This window comes from Mixophyes fleayi, chromosome 2 (assembly GCF_038048845.1).
Source record: "Mixophyes fleayi isolate aMixFle1 chromosome 2, aMixFle1.hap1, whole genome shotgun sequence".
NCBI lineage: Eukaryota > Metazoa > Chordata > Amphibia > Anura > Limnodynastidae > Mixophyes > Mixophyes fleayi.
The window spans coordinates 312,876,048-312,898,370 of record NC_134403.1 but is presented as its reverse complement, the minus strand read 5'-3'; the positions used below and the strand labels follow the sequence as shown (position 1 = coordinate 312,898,370).

Sequence of the window (22,323 nt, the reverse complement as noted above, 5' to 3'; positions counted from 1 at the left end):
ACCACTACTTCAGAAACTCCAGGCAGGCAGATACAGTAGAGACGGAGTGGAAGAACAGGTATGGAGACAGGAGGGAAGATGGGCCCTGCTCATACGAGCTTACATCCTAAGGGAGGGTAAACAGAATCAGGTACATAAGGGAGCCAGTGAAGCAACGGGGAGAGAGAAAGGGGGCAGGGGAGAACCAGAAGAGGTGAGAGGTTAAGTGAATGGTTGGTAGGCCTTAAGGAACAGGTGAGTTTTAAGAGCCCGCTTGAAGGAGCACAGATTGGGTGAGAGACGAATGGAGCGAGGGAGGTCGTTCCAGTGAAGGGGGGCAGCAGGGGAGAAGTCTTGGATTCTAGAGTGGGAAGAGGTGATCAGAGTGGAGGAGAGGCGACGATCATTGGCTGAGCGCAGGGAGCGGGCGGGAGTGTGAATGGAGAGGAGGTTAGAGATGTAAGGGGCAGTAGACTGAGAGAGAGCCTTGTAAGTGGTGGTGAGGAGTTTGAAAAGGATTCTGTAGGGGAAGGGGAGCCAGTGTAAGGAAAGACAGAGAGGGGAGGCAGAGGAGGAGCGGCGTGAGAGGAAGATGAGTCTCGCAGCCGCATTGAGTATAGAGCGGAGGGGGGCAAGGCGGGAGCAGGGGAGGCCAGTAAGGAGGAGGTTGCAGTAGTCGAGACGGGAGATGATGAGAGCATGGATGATAGTTTTGGTGGCATCTTGAGAGAGGAAGGGACAATGTTTACTTTTTTGGCATCTTGAGAGAGGAAGGGACAATGTTTACTTTTTTAAACAAAAGGTCTATGTATGTGTCTATCTTATCAATGTTCAGTCTATTCAGTACATTACATTGCTGTTATTTATTAGCATGCAAATATACAGTTGGTTTAACCATCCCTTCTATTCTATAGCAAGAAAAACAGAAATGTTAGCATATAAAATGTTAGAAAAGAAATAGAGAGCATTCTTAAAATCTTTGGTTAAATATTTTTTTACTTCTCCATTTAAATACAGATATATGTATTACTAAGGATACTTGCACTTCAAAGGGTTATGAGGCAGGATAATTTTACACGTTTCTATCTAAAATGTACAAAAAAATCTATTTTGGTTAAATATATACTTTCTCGGTAGCTTTACTTTATTACTATCGAATGATAACCAAATATACATCACATTTTTAAGAGAGACTTTTGTGAATACAAGCGACAGGGTTGAGCGGTTCATTATACAGAGCAGAACATGACAAACTAATTGTCAATTAATAATTGTCATCACCTTAACAGCTGAAAATGGGTATCAGAGCTAAAGACATGTGAGCCTTTGCTCCATAATTTAACTGGTACATTATTATCGACAAATATGAGCTTACAGTAGATAAGGATAGGAAATGAATGCCTACTTCTTATCTCTCTTCACTTTGTAATAATAAGCCTTTCTGTGTGTCTCCAATTGTATAGTAAGAGAATTATAAGTTAGGCCATATACAATTAAAGTAACAATGTATTTTTAAAGGTTATATTACATTTAATGTAGTCTTAGAAATACAGGAAGTTGGTTAACCAATGCAAAAGGTTTTCTTACTAGATGGCTTTCACCAAAGTCAGAAATTTCCAAGTAACAATATTTGAAGTCGTGACTTATGTTAATGGGAAGGGCTGACACAGAAAGTCCAATAGGCATTGTATGGATAGGTGTATTATACCAAAAATACAGTTTAACAATCTCTTACCTTCTATACCAAAGTGGGCAAATAATATGGTTTAAGAATATGTATCAACAAAAATAAATCAATTCAAACATATTTAATATTAAAGAAAGTATAACTACAAGCATAATGTATTAATATGTGTATACTGTTCCGTTTCAATGACATTCCCCTTCATTGTTACTCTGTTTGATTAACTGATTTAAAAAATCCTTTAGGAAACACTAAAGGTGAAAAGCTGTTGCTCATTTTATGGATGGCTAAGATTAGGCTAATATGTCTTGTCTATGCAAAATGCTTATTGCTTATAGGTAGGCCACAATATTTACTTTTTTAAACAAAAGGTAAAAGATGCTTAAAGGCTCTACCTTTGCTGGATTTAATGGCAGTTATCCATTATGTTGTGATGTGCATCATTTGAGATATATATATATATGAATTCATGAGTGGAGGAGAGATTGAAAAAAAGTATATGAAGGGAAGAAAGATGAAGAGTTTGAGGATTCTGCAGAGAAGAAAATATGGATTGTAGCTGAACATAATGTTGATATAGGGAAGAGGTGAGCTTGACAAAGGAAAGGGGAGGATAGTAGGTTTAACAATGTATAATGAAAAAGAGATGGATGAAGAGGGAATGAATGAATGATACATGGTAATAAGGCAATCTGCATTAAGGTGCTAAACCAAGAAGCTCTGTACTAATTTCCACTGTATTCAAGATTCCACAGGAAGGAAGAACCAATGTCAAACCCCTAAACGTAAGTTGTAGTCAATTTACTTAATATACAAGAGGTATGTTAAGCTACTTTAAGTCATCTACTAAAAGGAACCCATATGGCTTCCAACTAAGTCTACCCTTTAAGTGCATAAAACAAGTGAAGTTTCTGAGCTGTGCCGATGTTTATTTTCCAGGTAATTTTTTGAAAGTGTTGCTCAACACGTGAAAATAGGAAGCAATGTACATATTTATTTATTGTTTTCCTTTATGGTAGATTTCTGTAATAAGGTTGGATTCCTTTATGTACATTATTGTTTTTGTTGCTGCTTTTTCTTTATTTCAAAATATTACTTTGTAGTTGCAAGAAATCTATTCTAACTCTAACAACTCTATATGAATAATATATAGTATACTACTCATACTGCATTAATTACTTTGTTAACTTATTTATGCACCTTATTTTTCAGATTAAATATACCCATATTTTGCTAGCTAATTAATTCACTAATCATTCCCAAATCACCAAAAATATAGTGTATAAATAATACCAACTAGAGAGTCAGTCAACATCTTCTTCATGTACAAAACAGTGGGCACCAGTGATAGTCTACATGACAAATAATCTATAGGGTGCCCAACCCTTATTGCGGCACTTCAAAATTTATAATCAATTCAGTGTTCCAGTCTGATTGAGTAATAAGTGTGAAAAATGCAAATGTTACAAGTGTGGTATGACTGATACTGTAAATATAACTATAAGTATACATCCGTGACACTGTAGAAATATGGTAGGTACATACGAAATTTGATAGTCATGTTAAAACCTATACAGCTGATAATACAATAAGAACTGTGGCATTAGCACATTTTGGAATCAAAATGCATAAGCCAAGATATAAACATACACCAATAATTTACAAAATAGTCTATTAGAATTTCATCAGCGCATCGGACATAGCCAAATCCATCACTGTCCGTGCGATATGTAAAACCAACAATTTGGAAATGGTGAAAGAGCAGTTGCTTATTCCTGAGTGTGCCTACTAAAAAGGGTCCAAAAAAACAAAGCCAGCTTCATTTATTTAGTGCATTCTATAGTTAGAATCTTAATGGTTGCTATGAGCAACATCTCCACTTTTTCAAACCCGCAGTTTAGTAAATATATTCCTTTGTCTTTTATACTCAATAATCAGGCCATGTAATCTTGGCAACATAAGTCATTTCTAATGTTTTCTATGCTTAAATACATAATTACCGTACTTGGCATAAAAAGCATGGCACACCTACATAAAATATCGCTTCATACCCACTAGCAAGTTCTATTTAGAACTTCAATTATTGTCTTATAAATAAGGCATCACTACATTTAAAAGAAATATAAATATATATCTATATATATCAGCGTGTGATTATAATATAGAGCGATCTACCATCTTCTTACTATTGTTTGTCAAACAGTGAGTAACATTGCCCAATGACACTAGTACATGTCTAATGGTACATGACATTTCATTATTTTTAAAGGGTACAGTGAACAGTGTGTACTATTGACAAGTGGACTTTTCTGAAAAGTGTGACATTATGTACATATCTTGCCAGTGTGCATGGACAAAATTCCTTTATAGTAAAATATGGTTTCTTACAAGTGCTAGACAGGTAGAGCACAAGAGAAGGCGCAGAAAGTAAATGATATTATCCATTTCTAGAGCGTGTAACAGCAAATGATAACTTAGACAATTAAATGAGATCAACAGGTTCAAATACTTTACATGATTCTTAAAGTTCACTTTCTCGGTTCATGAAAATTTTGAACAATGAAAAAGTAATAATCCAATTTGCAAATCAATTTGCAAGATCCAAGTGCTGTAGTACTTTCTGATATATTTACCCACAGAAAAATAAATAAATAAATTGCAAATGAAACAAATGCAATCATATAAAAAGCAGTGTGTGTAATTATATCAGTGAAACATCCTGTACTGCAATGAAACAACAATTTATTTTTTCTGTTAACCTTTATTGAAAATAATTTTTAATTCAATGAGACGCTTATGGAGAACAATGTAATAAAATGAAACAAACGGCTGTAATTAAGTTTCATTTTTATAATTTGTAAGCTTCTCTGCAAATCCAGAGAGTTCATTGAGTAATGGTGCACAATTTAATACATTGTATTACATGTCCAAAATGTATTTATTACAATCTATAAACAGTGGTAAACAGACACTCCCAAGCTAAAATTTGCCAGCCCTCCCCTGTAAACAGGCAACTGGAATGACAATCATGTTTTCTTAATGAATTAAAAATATATTTTTATTTTATACTGTACTAGTCAACATACATATAAAATCAAAGATGTGTATGACTGAATCACAACATCTTTTTTAAAAGTACACTTGTCACCTATGTTAAGGAGCTTAACTGGCTATTCATATGCCCAGAACCGGACAATATGCCACAGAAAGCAGCAACTTCCAATTCATCTTCAAGTGCAAAGGGCCAGGGCCCTCTTAACAACGTTTTGGGCCCCCGGGCAAAGCAGTGCACCGGGGCCCCTATATATACATATATATATATATATATATATATATATATATATATATATATATATATATATATATAAAAAATAAAAAAGGATTATATATATGGGCCCTGCAGCCCAAGGGGGCCCGTCGGAGGCAGCAAATAAAAAAAAAAAACGGGAAAAAAAAAGAAGACAATACTTACCTTGCGGTCCGCTGGCGATCCGGCTCCCTCCATGGTCTCCTCCTCTGTCGCGCTCCGCAATGGATGTAGGGCGGGCCTGATGACGTCACGCCCGACATGCACTGCGAGCGCCGCATGGAGGAGGAGACCATGAAGGGAGCCGGATCACCAGCTGACTGCAAGGAAAGTATTGTCTTTTTTTTTTTCAGGGTTTGGTTTTTTTTGCTGCCTCCGACGGGCCCCCGGGCACCTGCCCATTGTGCCCAATGGGAAAGACGGCCCTGCAAAGGGCACTTACTACAACTTATGATTTTAGGAAGGGAATGGGGTAGAGAAGGGGCATATGCCCATAGTCATTGTTCATTAAAGCATGACAAGCTCAAGCACACTCAGCAGGATCCGGTTCAAGCTCTGGCATTGTCTGCGTTACTTTTTTTTCAGCCGTATCTCTTGCTCCAGCTACATGTCTAGTCTAAGTGCTGGTTACATGTGAAGACTGCATGTATGTATGCTTAAACATGTGTTTGCAATCAGGAGCAACTGTAAGAAATGTTTTTTTATGTACAGTAGACGTTAAGTGCATCCTAAATTATGTTTTTGATGGGAAAAAAAATGTTTTTTTATGTTTTGCCATTAATAACTAAGGGCCTGATTCATTAAGGATCTTAACTTAAGGAACTTCTTATTTCAGTCTCCTGGACAAAACCATGTTACAATGCAAGGGGTGCAAATTAGTGTTCTGTTTTGCACATAAGTTAAATACTGACTGTTTTTTCATGTAGCACACAAATACTTGATAGCTTATTTGTACACTGAAATTTAAAGTTGATATTTGTGTGCTACAAGAAAAAACAGTCAGTATTTAACTTATGTGCAAAACAGAATATTAATTTGCACCCCTTGCATTGTAACATGGTTTTGTCCAGGAGACTGAAATAAGAAGTTTCTTAAGTTAAGTTCCTTAATGAATCAGGCCCTAAATTATGAACATGTGACATTAATTAAATAGGTTTTTCTTTCTGTGCGTTCTTTTTTGAGTTTATATTCCACACATGTGTTGGATGTATCCTGCAGTGTCCTGTCTAGTAGAGGAGAGCAGACCTACACCAGTATTCATCACCACACATATCTACACATCTGCTCCTTGTTGAATACAGACGTGCAAATACTCGATTCATGTGGGGTTTTTGTTTTTTAAAAAAATTGCACATTGTTTTACGAAGTGCAAAATAAATGAGGCTCAGTGCACTGGTCTCAACTTGCACAAATTTGTCTAGATTTCCGCCCCCCACATGGGGGGTTTATGGAGCAAGATGTCGGCATTTGCATAAGACCAGAAGTTTTCATGAGCCAGTGGGAGGAGTTGAGTGGAGTGAGGGCGTTAACTCATTTAAATGAGTTAAAAAGGTGGGGGAGGAATTTATAGGGGTGTGATTTGCTGGGCAAAAGGCACATGAATATTTCCACTGTGCAAAAGTACTTCATTTTACACTAACTCTGAGCTGGGGAAGATTGAGTTTTGTCTTTTACTTTTAATCGCCTTCTTGTTGCATTTTGTCAGTGAAGTGCATTTCTATTTGCATTTTGCCAAATATAAAGCAAAGCTTCAAACGCACAATGCTGCCACAGTGGTGCAGGGGGTGTGGCCTAGTGGTGTGGAGGGGCTAACTTTCACACACACACACACACACACACACCATACCATGGAGGTAGCTCCGCTCCTGCACTATTATCTCAAAGTAAGCACAGTCAGGGGAGGGCTGACAAATATTATCCTGGGGGGGCAAGTATATTTGGAGCATTTTAAAGTAAAAAAAATGCAGGTAGCCCAGTGACCCAGCACAAGGTAGCCCACTATGGGACTGGCCTGGGGGGTATATGCCATTTTCATTACTTTTACATAAACATAAATTATTTTAATAACCAGAAAAAAATGTGCTTTTGCTCTCCTTTGCAAATACAAAATACATACACAGTGTAAAACTGTAAGTGTACAGCAAGCATCTGCTATTGTTATGTTTCATAACAGTGATTTCTATTGTCTTCTTCCATATTTAAATAATCCAACCACTCCCTGCAACAGCTGTTATGGGGCCTTTAGTTGGAGGGGGGCACCATATGTATGTGTGTGTGTTTTTCCAGCCTTTGGTGATGCATGGGGGCCCTTACAGAGTCTTTTCATGGGCCCCAAACATGCCTAGTTATGCCCTTCATTGGATATACCTTGCTGAGCTTTGGAATCTCCTTTCTAAGTGTTTATATACATGTGCTCCCAGTACATTCCATGAGAGTTGTGATTATCTTGGCCTGAACAACTAATAAAATAGGTTATTTGATGCATATAGTGTTCTCATTGCCATTACATACTGACCCTTTTTTGAATGCTTCACAGACCAGGGGGTATATTTCCTAAACGGCGGGTTTAAAAAAAATGAGGATGTTGCCTATAGTAACCAATCAGATTCTAGCTGTCATTTTGAAGAATGTATTAAATAAATGATAACTATAATCTGATTGGTTGCTACAGGCAACATATTCACATTTATAAACTTGCAGTTTAGTAAATCTAGCCCCAGGAATGCAACAAGTTGCATTCCTGGTTAACCGAGCTTTTGGAAAAGTGTTAGTGTGTACTGACAGTGCATTTGCAATAGAATTTAATGTATCCTTATTAGCTGCTAAGCAAGCTACATTTAATACATCTTTGCTGGATCATAAAGTGGGCCCTGAGCTAGCACATACATCCGTAAAAACTAGAAATGTATTCTAGAAAATGAATCAAACATGCACTAAAGGCTCAAGTGTATTTCTGATCTGTTGTGGATGCATTCCTTTGGACTTGAAAATCGAAAAAAACACTTGAAGAATGCAGCATACAGCATTCTGAAAAACACCATATACCAACACATCAATATCAAGGTGGGAATGGCACACATTTTAGGGATACTGCATTAAAAATGAATTATTATTCATCGCCTCAACTAGTTATAAAACCTACATGATGGTAAATCCTTTGTTATTTACCTAGCTGGTGTACCAGCACCAATCAAGAGAGCAACTGACTAATTACAGCGTAAATCTACATGCTCTGATCTGTATGGTCACATTTGTGATGGGTCTGTAGATCCATTTTTTTCAAGATGCTTTCTTGTCTGTCAAATACGATGTAGTATGCTATACAGTTTTTATAGTTTCATTATAGTGGAAATTATAATGTTATATTATAGTGAAAACCCTATCACTATAATGGACTATCAAATATAGATTACATATATATTATGGTACACTAGGCAGGTAGAACAGCTGATGGAAACATAAGTCAATAGATGGGTAAACGCATTACCAGGCAGGCTGAGGCAGGCAGATCAGCACTGGCTATATAAGTATAAAGAATAAATAAAAAGACAACCTACTAAAGCTCTTTCAGTAACTTAAAAAAATGTCAGTGACCAGTTTTGCAAATGAGCATGAAAAAGACATCATACAAAGTCTGGCATATTTATCATTAAAAAGGCAACCTTTTCCTTAATTGCAACTTTTGCAAATGTTTTTTCTTCCTGTTTATGCTATGAGTTGTCGCAGCACAGTTTGACACATGATTGTGTGGTTATTTTTATATGTGTATAAAAATGACACCAATGAACAAGTAATATTAATTGTGTCTGTACATGGTGGTTTAGATGGTTTTTCTGGAAATGCCAGCAAATGTTGTTTTATGTGTATGGTTCTCATACAACACCTGAAAAGCTGAATGAAAACACAACACCTGAAAAGTGGATGAAAACACACAATGGTGATTAAGCCATTTACATTCATTATTTGCACATTTTTTCCTTGCTATTTTAATGACAAACTTTAGAAGCCACTTGCTACATGAAGCCCATGAAACTCAAGTATTAGTATGCCCATTGGAAAATGAATGTCAACTGCTTAATTTTACATATATCATGGAAATTGCTCGTAAAATCCGGTACCAATTTTAGGTAAAAAAAAACAGTAATCAAAAACTAGGCATCAGAGTGATTTACTAAGCTGGTACATTTGGTCACAGGGCTTTTCAGCATTTATGACTGGTGTGCGCATGTGCAAACTATTTTTTTCTAATCTCATTGGAGATGAAGGTGAACATAAAGCCAACAAAGTTATGCATTTAGTAAATCACCCCACAAGTCATTAAATGCCCCAACAGTCCTCCCAAATTTTAAAGTACTCACTAAAACAGTCAAAGAGTTTTAGATTAACTCTCTGGTTCATGTGAATTCCTCAAGATGACAATTAAAGTTCAATATTCAGTTAAAAACTGTACAATATAGTCCAAGTGGATAAAGTACTTGTTGAATAATAAGCATACACTACCTCAATAGCATACATGAATTAAGGGAATAAAATGTAACCACTATGTGGGCAGTGTTTTGTCTTAGTTTGTGAACAAGAGATCTAGATTAACCCCAATCTCTATTTCTTTCAGCCTTCTGCACATCTGCAATGGTTTGGCTTTAGAAAGACTAGTACTGATATAATCTATTAACACAGTGTCTAAAATAAAGGATACAGTATAAATAGCACGATGCATAATTAAGCAGTTAGCAGTAAATGAATCAACACTTGTTTATTTATCGAGTATGTGGCAAGCCAGGTTCATATGACATGTATTTGGAAATGAGAGACCGTTTTTAATCATGTACTGATTTATCTCTGGAGAATTATATTGATATGCTAAGTAGTACAGTGCTAACAGGTGGTTTGAGAAGCGAAGCTATGCAGTATAATTACCTTCAGAATGAGATCTGTGTGATGATGGTCCAACATGTTTGCTCTTCTAGATGATGTTATGATCACTCTGCCGTACCTCCCAGGTGTCTGGAGATCAGAGTATAGACGGTGCTTGGAGCGGTTTACTGGGAACAGACTATCCACCAGGTTTCTCTCTATCTTGGCTAGGCTGTGTTTAGGGGCCAGCAAATATTCGATGTTCTCCTCAACCTTATACCTGCTAAAACTGGCCCCCAGCAAGATTGAGATCAGCACTGGGGCTGATACAAAAAATACTGGATGGCTGGCGATAAAAAATCCGAGTCTTGAAAAGCACGTTTTCAGCCCCCTGTGCAGAACCTTCCGCAACATCCTAGTGCAGAGGGAGCTAAGGAGGGGGAGAGTCACAGGCTGAGATCTGAGGCTCTCCCAGAGCCTGGCTAGGACCATCAGGGATCACAAACATGCGGAGATGCTCCCAAGTCAAAAGATAAACGTCAAAACAGATTTTACAATACTGTTCTATTCTTATAATCCTTCACTGTTTTGCTCTCCAGATAACTTGGCTAATTCTCATTAACTGTCCAGGGCAACACAGCTGACAAAAAAAACCTCATTCCTCACTAAGGCAAAATAGATGTGCAAAGTATTGTAGTTTGGTTGAATATAACATCGTATATACCTCACTTTTCAATGCTTGCATTAGCAGAGCAATCGTTCTCTTAAAATCCAGAGTCCTAGAGGCTGTGGCTCTCACCAAGGTACTTTAGTCTACAGAAACTAATTAAATATTCCAAAAACAATCTTGGAAGTTGTGTTTGAACAGTCACATCAACTGCTGTATTTACTCTCAAGATGAATGGACTTTTAATTGCTCGTGATGAGCACAGGGTGTCTCGATTTTTCTCAGGCTTTCAGCCCTTAGTGCCTGAGCATACATCGTGGTTGATATCCATTTACTTGACCATTTTGAATAGAGATGGAAGATTATGAAAGACAATTGAGAGAATAAGGTCTAACAATGAAAAGTAGAAATCCACTTTAGGTGAGTTCCATTGCTGAGTCGGCTATGACAGGAGGTAGAATTCCAATGAAATGGCCACAAACGCCTGTCAACTAATCTGGTTGACGTGATTTGTCGAGGTGATAAATTTAAAAGTTGCAGTGCTCTCCTACCTCAACCCCGTGTCTTACATTTCTAGCACTACTTTGATGAGGTCTCAGCCACAGACGGGAATTTGCCAATTCCATGGTTACAGAAGGATGATCATCGCATAGATACAGTTTTGTGTATTTCATTGGTCTCAGGCGATTATTTAGACTGTCAACACATCACTGGAGAAGACTGCACAAATCCCAGCAGCCAGAAACGTCTAGGCTATTCTCAAACCTTTCTATCTCTCTGTATGCAGCTGCAAGATCCAGCTAGAGTACTCGACGGAAACTGGCATCTTCATATGCTGTATTTCAGCAGCCGTACGCATGTTAGCATCTGCAATTAAAAAATAAAAACGCAGTGGCAACGTATCAATAGTTCTGAAATGCAGGGACACAGACAAAAACTGACCACAGCCACCCCCGAACACCAACAAAGCTGTCTCTGATCTACTGCTCAGTAATGGAAAGACTACTCTATTCAACTTGAAAACTTACAGGTTAACAGGAGTAAATGTAAATCTCCAATATAAAAACGCCCAAATACCAGAGTAAGCAAATCCCAAATAATACAAGATAGAAGCCTCATACATCAGGAAGCTGTCTTCTATTGCAGCATGATCTATAGCGCGCATCCCTATCCTCCCCCCCGTTCCCAGCCACTCCTCCCTTAGTCAACCGCCACAGGGACTGTCCCTCCTTCAAGAGAGAAATAAATACAAGGAGAGAGGAATAAATCACCATGAAATACTTTGAGAACTGGCACCGAATCCCCCACCCCCCACCTTCTCACCTTGCTCCCCCTCACTCACATCCTCCCCATGGCTGGTCCTCTACGGCTCTTTGCTGATTCACGGCGAAGAAAATGCCAGGATGAATTCTGTTTTACAGCTTCTAATATATGGGAAATTGCAAACAAACGCAAACGGACGTGCCATGGGTGGTTAAAATCATGTTAGCTGTCTGCCTGGTGGATTCGCTTCATTAGCTGGCTCTTGATAGCTGTGATGCGATAACCATGCAGTGAAAGAGATCCCCCATTTCTGAGCTATTAACATTAAGGAAACTGGGAAATTCATATTTGATCTGTGTTGATGATCTGAAAACAATTAGAGGAAAGATCAGTGTGCTACAGTATATCTTGAACATTTTTATAAGGTACTGTCAGTAGGCTGTCAGCATCAGATCATCCTTAGCTCAATACAAATGTTGACCATTCTAGTGAATAAATTGGCAGTCTGTAGCATGAGCAGTAGTCTCTAGTCTGCAAAGCAACCGGGAATTGTGGTATACTTTCTTTGTCCTCAATCCTGCTGCGAGGCAATGAGATTAGCAACAGGCTTCAATGCCGAATCTGAAAACTGCAGTCTGCTCACAGAATATAGGTGAAGAGTATCTTCACTCAATGAATAGTTGTTTTTTTTTTTAGCTCGAGCTGGATTTTAAATTAACATAACAGAATGATAAAATAAGTGGCCACTGAGATATCACAGCCACTGCAGAGCCAACTCCTTGTTAACGTCAAGTATGTTTAATCTGACGATTGTTTTCTCTAGAGTTATCTGGAAATATGTAAATAACATTATCTTGTGTTTCAGTGTGATACTGCCAATATGTTGAAAGCTTCTGCCAAGCAAGGTGTTGCTAATTATAACAATGGTCTCTTTAACTCTGAAGGATCAACAGGCCTGTATATGATCGCTGATGCATGTGTAAAAACAGGTCATGTGGGAAATTCAAGAGGCTGATTTAATGACTACTGACTTCTAATGGTGACTCCTGCATAGGTAATGTGAGGGAATAATCCGTGTTTTAAATGGCATACTGTCTGCTTCCCCCTAGATATTGTAATGAATGCTTTATATAACCAATGTGTCTTATACTGTGGAATAAACTTGCAAACATTATTTTGAATACTTTATATATAAAGCATGACTCATATTCCCCTTGTGGATTAAAGGGTCCTTTAGCATAACTACCCAGGAGTGATGCTGCATTCATATTTCACCTTTATTCATTTCAGCACCACGGACAGCTTTCAGTGACTGCGTTATTCACTGGATTGGGGGTATAGAGAAATCACCCAATTCAACAATAGTATCTAATTATCAATCCTACATACAGTAATATGCTGTGCAGATATGCTCAGTCACAGTTATGTATCTGATATATGTGCATATCATATTGTGTTACCATTTACTAATGACTGAAGTGCACTTATTATTTATTACCTTTAAACAAATTTATACGTGTCCAGATCTTACGAATGAAAATGCACGCGATTGCCAAGAAGTAAGAGCGCCATCTACTTGTGGATTTCTATTTTCATTGTAAACATTACTTTGTTTCCATAACAATTAAATGTTGCAGAGTAATCAAGGTAAACATAGAAATATACGCCAACAGCTGTTTTATGCATGATACTCCTATGTAGTGTCATATGATTGTATGCTTATTTCCTAAGTGTGGTATATTACATACTGAACTTGTAATATGCTTTAAATAGATTGTTCTGTTTTCACTTATTAAAATCTAAATATGCTATTTCAGATATGGTCAATTATGCCAGATGTGTATTTGCTTAGACCAGTAGTATTGATTTCCTTATGTAGTGAAGATGCATGTTCACTATGAGTGATGACATTGGTTAACAGGGAGAGCTACCACTCATAGCTATTATTCATAAAAGACATTCTATTAGTATTAGTCTAAGTCAAAGACTATTGACAGTAGTCAGCTGAGATGTACTATGCATTTGTAAGCTTCTGACACCTAGAAAAATTCTATTCATAGCTCTGTCGATTTTTCACTCCTCACAGGGTGGTTATATTTAAGACTCCAGAGGTAAAGGAAAACATTGAGCATCAATAAGTTCAACTAAAAAGTATTGCAAAATAAAATGTGGGAAAACACTGCATCTTGTAAAATTCCTATGCTAAGACTAATTGGACAGTGTGATTGTTCTAGGTTCAGATTTATTGGAGAACTACAGTCATTTTTTTATGCTATAGTGTATTGCATTATCGTACCAGAACAACAAAACATTATGTTTATTCAAGTTAAAAATTGAAATTATTTAGAGAGAGAGAGAGAGAAAGAAAAAGAAAACAAGAGTTCATTGAGTATACATAAGTTGCCTAATAAAATACAAAGTTATCATTTCTATTAAAAAATGAAATCTGCTAAATTATTTAAAATGTTACTTATTCATGAAATCTGTTTTAATATTTAAATATTCCTTATAATATAAAGTACATACAATATAAGGATACAGTATATAAAGAACCATCTATATTTTAAGTACAAAACTTGTGAAATAAATCAGAACGGTAATCCTCAGTCCCTCTCATAACATTAGAGTACTTGAGCCACCTTTAGTTAAACATTTTGAATGTCTGCTGATTCACTCACTTCAAGTTAATTTGTAGTCAATACAAACCAAAAAGGAGATATAGGACAATGATTAAAGGGAACATTGGCAAATAAATTTGGCTTATATATAAGTAGTTTAAGTTTATACACATTTTTAAAATGTTAATGAATGGAAAACAATACACTTTGGAGTTTATTAACAAAGTCAACATGTAGCTTAATAATGCCTAGAGCACTGTGCATTCAAACACTCCACATTTTCCTAGTTTGTCCAAACAGATGTTTGGAACAATATTTAATGTTTTTTGCACTATGACTTACATTATCACTGTCAGCAAAAGGAAAAAAATGCCACCTCTCAAGTATGGCCTACTGTCAAATTAGGACATTCAAGTAAGTTAAACTTCTAGGAACATAAAGTTTGTACATATACAAGTGGCAAAACTTCACAATTTTCTTTTATCATGGGGTTCAGTCTCCTTGATGAAGTGAATCTCATAGAGTTAATCACTTTCAAGTGTGTTTAATGTAAATGAAGCAGCAGCTATTCTGGGCCTTCTTGTCTGGGAGAGAAGGAGGGGGCATGGTGGATGGATCTACCGTATAAGGACTTCCTGCAAAACTGTCGACCTGTCATAATTACTGGTAACCCACCTGGCCCACATTCAAGTGACAATAATATATATATATATATATATATATATATATATATATATATATAGATATAAATGTGTCACTCCTAGCATCCCTAATCATGACTCTTAGACATGTGCCTGCTCCAGGAAGGATTGATTATATATGTATAAATACATTTTTAAATTTAGATGTTGTATTGCATGCACAATGCCACAGGGTGACTGGTATGCCTCTGACCCTAGGGGAAATAGCCCATATATGAGGGGAGTCACTAAAACAACCTCTGTCTCCCTCATCCTGGCTCCTACAGAGATGGGGGCCCCCTCTTTGAAAGAGGGAAACCCCAATGTTTATATAAGTCTCTTGATTAACCAAATGCAGAATACAGGTGTAAATACTAACACAAATTAGTGAAAGTCCTTGACTTACTGTGCATTATGGAACCAGAGAGCCAATGTCAGATTGTTATGCCATATTTGAAGTAGGAGATCATGATTTAGGCATAGGGCACTTTAGTCCAGGACTGATTTTTTATATGTATATTTTAGTTATATGTGGAGCATCTACGCATTTAATGTTAAATTGGCTACTTTCTTCTGGATCAAACCAAATACTGAATTTTCCTGTAAAGCCATTAGTAACTAATCATCAAATTATATTTGACTATTCACATATACTCATGCTGGATGTGTATATTTAGTTGAGAACCTAATGAAAATGAACAGTTTTAGTATAACAACGAGGAATACATAGTATAAGTTAGATATATTAGTCACTGATTTGATCTGAGAAATAATTTAATAAGATGCAGTGTATTTGAGTCTAAGTTACACTGATATAAATCGGACTTTGTCATTTCTTGTAATTAGTTAAACCATTCTTGGATTTTTATAGAGTCTGCTGAACTTATCACTAAATGTCCTTGAGAGTTTTAATATCATCATCCACTGTGGAAATGTTGGAGAATAAATAGGTTAGTGCAGGAATAAATGGATGAAGGTCACAAGCACACAGAAGATTTTTCAGACAAGAAGGGTATCTGCCCAATCATCCTGATGTTAGGAGTCAAAACATCTCAGGCATTTCTCTAATAATGTATTGATCTGATCAGTTTGCAAATTCATCTGTGGAATGTAACCCAATGATAATTTCGGTTTAATATCAAGTTTACAAATAGACTGTCTTCTAGAATTTGTTTACAGACTGGACATCACAATAAATCAATTTCTTCTTAGATGCCAATGAATCTAAAAATGTATTTAATGAAGATGCATGCTGTATCTGCAAAAGTACCCTGACAAACAATGGGAAGTTGTAAGATTCTCTAAACAGGAATCAAAGTCTGGAATGTCCTCAACCTAGGCAACTTGAAGGAAGGAACAGCAAGGATCCTGGAATAACAGCTGAAATAACGGGCACTGTCTTTCTGAACAGAACCTGGATGCCCTCTGCTAATCTCTGGCTATTGCAGAATCCTATATGGGACTACTAGACTCTCTCTGTGTTTATCTCTTGCAGGCTCAGCAGATATGCAGATACTTGTTTCCGATTGCATATGGCTTCTCTAGGTATCACCTCCCTCCGGTGTCACTCTCTTCTCTGACTTCATCAAGGAGACTGGCCCCCAAGTCCTTATTTCTGCTCTGGGATTTCTGGAATTGTAGTTTTCGGCACCCAAGGCTGTATTACGCTGCTCCCTTCTGCTGTGAACTCTGCCCATCATGTTAATCACTGGGACTGGAGATTACATGTAAGTAACGTCAGAGACAAACACAGGATTTTAAAGGGGGATGAGTGTTTACATGTAAAATGTATGGGAGAATAGGAATTAAAACAGATGAAAACATTTTTAATTCTACCATTATTTTTTCCAGATTGTAAAATATACTTTTGAATTAAGCAAAGCATATATCTGGCATACAAAATATATGAAATAGGAATCCTACCCTAGTTGAACATATATATATATATATATATATATATATATATATATATATGATATATATGTGTGTGTTTATATATATATATATATATATATATATATTAGTTTCATAATTTCTTAGTATGTTAGATGCTTTGAGATTTCAAACCAATATATTATACCAGGTGAGTTATTTGCTTCAGGTGACAAGGAAAGCAAGCTGAATGTGTATTTGGCTTATTAAACTAAAATGTATTTTCAGCCTCAGTAGATGTCTATTCATTTTTTGATCCAATGTTTTCTGTGCATTATGACTGAACTATAGATCAGTTTGACTAGTACAATAAGGGTCATTTAAAGGTTGGTATAAAATAAAAAAAATTTGGCTGTGAAATTGTTTGGAAATGTCTAATATATCAAATATACACAGAGATTAGTAATACCTACAATTTTGGGTTACAAATGTCCTTGTGGGATAACTTTTGGCATCCTTCAAAAATGTTTCCAAGACGATAAATGTTCTGCCTTGGTTTTAAACCATGACATATGCAGTAAAAATTAAACATGTATAGAAAGAAAAATATTGCAATTCAAAAACAAACATAAAGGATGGTGGAACAAAGAAACACCAATGACAAAATAAAAAGACTGCCAAGTATGACCAAAGAAGAGCTGATGAAATACTTGCCCGTCTTTCAACCCTCTATGGATGCTTAAAAACACAGTCCTTATTTAGGCCATTCATGCTCGGATTTCAGTGACTACATATCACATTGAGCAATATGTGACACAACTGGCCATTTATTGTATCAGATTGTACATACAATCATTGCAGGGTTCATGTCACAAACAAATTACATACAGTGACAGGAAACAAAAGGTAAATATGGCCCTACTCAAATGAACTTACAATCTTAGATGTGCTGGGAACACTTGATACAAAATTGCTGGTGGGGAAAATACATGTGGTTCTGTAATGCAATAGCACTAATTGCCACCAATAATAAAGCAGCCATTGACAAATGGCCTTTCTATGCAGCTATGGTGGTGCGATATAGTTGGAATGTGAGTTGGAGACATAAAATATGAACTAGTCATTGTAAACATCTTAATACAGTCAGCTACTAGCACCATAACTGTAATTCACCATTTACTATGACTGAACCTCGTTCTTCTTCTGGTTCTTGAGCAGGCTGTTGCTTTTGTGCTGGACTGGTGCTCTTGTGTCTCTCTGCCAGCTTAGAGTAGCTGTGTGTAGCCCAGTGGTTTTCCTTAGCATAATGCTCGTAGCTGGAAACAGTCAGGACACTTGTTGTGCATGTTTGGTGACACCTGCTACCACCAAAGAGGCAATGGAGATCACCAAAGGAGAAACAGAGATGGCAATAGTATATTATTAGTAAAATATTTAAATCTTTATTATTAAAATGTTCTCCTTGAATTAAATTTGGTCTATGAACATTATAAACTTTCTGCAAATCGATGGAGAATTGAAAAAAAAAAAGAAGATACATCTTTGCAAGAACCAAGGCAGATGATAGGGTTGCCCTCAGTAGGGACTTTAAAGTTTGATGCAGGATGCACAACGATCATGGCCTTAAATTTAAACCTACAAGACAACTAATTAAAGTGTTAAAAAAGGGAAAAGCCAAAGTTCCGAGCATGTTCTTGAATTTTAAACAAACCAAGATCGGACCAACTGGAGTACCAGGAAGTTTAGACGGAAACGTAGCAAATGCCAAATAATCTAAAATAGAAGATACAGAATATCATCTCTCAACATTAACCTGTAGAATATGCAAAGAGTAGATTAATTACTATGTTAAATACAAAGCACTAATGATATTAGAGAGGATGCAATTGACAGCATGCATACATGACAAGCATACTGTATGCCCAGGGAAAGAGGAGGAAGGTGTGAGCACCTAAAAAGGCCAGGGGGTAAATGTATCAAGCTGAGAGTTTTCCAGCGGGTTTGAAAAGTGGAGATGTTGCCTATAGCAACCAATCAGATTCTAGCTGACATTTTGTAGAATGCCCTAAGTAAATGACAGCTAGAATCTGATTGGTTTTTCAAACCCGCCAGAAAACTCTCAGCTTGATACATTTACTCCCAGATGTGTGTATTTATGTTCCTGGAGAAATGGAAACCTATCATCTCACATAGCAGCCCTGAAAATTGTCAGATTGGTGTGTAATAATTGATATTGTATTTATTTAGGATTGAAATTTGCTGTAAAAAGGGACAAGTTGGGTTTCAACAAATCCCATATATATTAACCTTCAGACCCTTTGTCCCTAAAGAACTGTACAAAATAACATATCTATATAGGTATTTGGTATTTAAATTATTTCTAATCTTTGCTCAGAATTCTTTAAGGGAGAAAATAAATATACGTTTGATGGTGTTAGAGTAACAGACAACTAGCTTGTGTTACTAATCACTCTCCCATTAGATATCTATAGGAGAGTGTGGGAGAAGATAGACCAGCCCTTCAAATCCCCTCTTGTACCTTGGCCTTTTATATCTCCATTGTTGCATACTGATTCTAACTAAAGATTTTTGACTAAGATTATAAGTGGCAAATGCCAACTGTACTAAGGATAGCAAAAGCAACAATAAAGGGCTGGATTTAGTGTTGGGAGTAAATTCAGCTAGAAGTTGCAATTTTGCTCATTGACACAACCATGTTGTGCTGAATTTAAATAGTGCAGACAGATTTTGAGTATTTAAGTTGCAGAATTAGAAAAGAAGATCCAGGAGGTCTATGGTGTTTTGAATTTATTTTTAGCAATCAGAAATTCATCATTAGCTATGATTCCATTTCTTTGATGACCTCAGAGATCACAAGGATCCTGGCATGTCTCCAGTGTCTTGTAATTAATTACCAGTCTAACAGCACGATGTATAAGATGAACAACTCCATCAAATTTCCTAGGTGATATTTATTCCTGTTGGCCAAACACTGCCATTGTAGAAGTATCATGTCACTATAACATTCCCACCGAATGTGAATGTGGGTGCTTCCATGGCCACAGTTCTTCCAGTATGGGAAAGTTTGCTTAGCTTGAATGGGACAGATACCATCTTAAGAGCAGCCTTTAATTGTCCTAGGACTAGATTTAATAAACTGCAGGTTTGGAAAAGTGGAGATGTTGCCTATAGCAACCAATCAGATTCTAGCTTTCATTTATTTAGTGCATTCTTCAAAATAACAGCTAGAATCTGATTGGTTGCTATAGGCAACATCTCCACTTTTTCAAACCCACAATTTAGTAAATATAGCCCCTCGTCTTTATATCAATTGTGAGTGGCAAAATGACAAAAGATAAGTAAACAGTGCAGATTCTCCACTTCCACCCTATCTTTTATTGTGCGTACCTTGAGAAGAAGAGAATTTGGATGGTTAAACCCACAGATATAAATCACGCACGATTAACAATATCTTTTTAATCTGGTCAATCTTGGCATATAAATATAATCTATTTATGATGTGGTGCTTATAATGCCACTAAGGTATACTAGTCATTCATCTCATGCACGAAAATAAACTGCCTCCCTTTGGAGCACCCCTGAAGTAATGTAAGGGTGTTGTGTTGCTGCATAGAATAGCAATACTGTCTTTTATTTTGGCTATATAAAAAAAAACATGTATGGGAAATGTAAGGTTGAGTTAAAACGTGTCTTTTGAATAGAAAAAAAACATAAGCTTGAACCCACATTGCTACCTTAAACAACATGCTTCTCTTGTTAGAGGGATTTTACCCTTCAGCATTGATAGCCTGCACGTTAAGTGCCATAACATAGGTATAGAGATAACAATTGCATTGAATCAGCAAAAGACATACATGGGTGTAAAATGTAAAAAGTATATGAACCACTGAGCCTATGGATCCTCTTATTAGTAATAATATCTCACTGTGTGCCATAAGCATTAGCAAAAATGCAAAAAACACAGGACTATATACAGCATCATTCCCAAGATACTTAATCAATGGGACATTAAACAATATCAAACACAACAGGCTCTGAAGGTGAGGTAACCAGGTACAGATATGGGTGGTGAACAAGTAAGAAGATCAACTCCACAAAATGTTTATTTATTAACAGTTCTGTCTCCATACCTGTTCTTCCGCTCCGTCTTTACTGCATATGACTGGCCGGAGTTTCTGAAGTATTGGTACTTTTTGTTCATTGCTCTGTATGGTTTCACCCTGTATAGTCTACTGTTAGTACTGTGTGCGGCGCTGCGGATACCTTGTGGCGCCTAACAAATAAATGATAATAAATATATGATAATAATAATATAGTTCCCATGTATTGCACAGTACCTTACAGAGAATATTTATTAATTCACATCACATGCACAGATATCTGGTCTGCAAGAAGGTGAGTCATGTGAGAAGGAGGGATCACATGATCCCTCCAGTTCGGATCAGAGCTGTCAGCAGTGAAAGTTTTCAATTATGTTAATTTACACCATCTTCAGCTGGCGCACATTAACATGAAAAAAAAAATTCAGCTATTGTTTAATAGCGTTACTGAGCAGTCCCCATACACTTTTATGGGGACTGCTCAGTAAAACGAAGACAGATACAAAGCAGCATATATCTATGATATCTGCTGCATTACAGTGATCATATATTAAAAAATGTCCCATGAATCCCCGAGAACATTAGTTTTTTATGTTTATTTTACAAAGGATTTATGTTCTGAAATAGGCCCCAAAAACTCTATAGAGAAAAACCTAGCTGATTGCTAGGCAAGTAGTTACAAGCTTCATTCAGCTCTCAGTCTGGCAGCTTTAGATGTGCAATCACCTACCACACTCATGCAGCTAATTATCCTGCAGTTCTGATTGGTGCTGCTGCCTTTGCAAACCTCCTCCTGGCAACACACTAATGCTGGTGACAGTTCCTGCTTGACCTAGTGTGTCTTGTATCCTGACCTGTACGCTATCAGTGGTTAACCTGAATTGTTTATAGGAATTGCTGTCTTCTCCACTCCTGACTCTTGGCTTTGTTAAATGGATTTGCTCTCATATCTCTACCTGTCTTTGTTTAAAGGATTCCACTGTCTTCTCTACTCCTGACCCCTGCCTGTTCGATTCTGAGTTCTGCCAAATAGATTGTGGTTGCTCACTACCTATTACTGTTAGCTGCCCACTTAATCAGACAAGTGCCAGACTACTCTGCATTAACCCTTGCCTGTCTAGGCTCAGAGTTCTGCTATTTATATTCTAGTTGCTCACTACCTGCTGCCATGGGCTGTCCACTTCATCAGAGAAATGCCAGACTACTCCACATTAACCCTTGCCTGTCTGACTCAGAGTCCTGCTAATATATCCTGGTTGCTCATTACCTTCTACTGTG

General features: G+C 36.9%; 1 protein-coding gene across 1 annotated transcript in view; it reads right to left on the bottom strand.

Moving 5' to 3' along the window:
* PTCHD1 (patched domain containing 1) overlaps positions 1-11,612 on the bottom strand; it is a 147,093-nt gene extending 135,481 nt beyond the window's left edge. Inside the window, exon 1 of the mRNA XM_075196568.1 lies at positions 9,888-11,612. Within this exon, the coding sequence (XP_075052669.1) occupies positions 9,888-10,316 (429 nt within the window). The 5' untranslated portion in view covers positions 10,317-11,612. The remainder of the gene's footprint in view (positions 1-9,887) is intronic.
* Between the last annotated feature and the right edge of the window lie 10,711 nt (positions 11,613-22,323).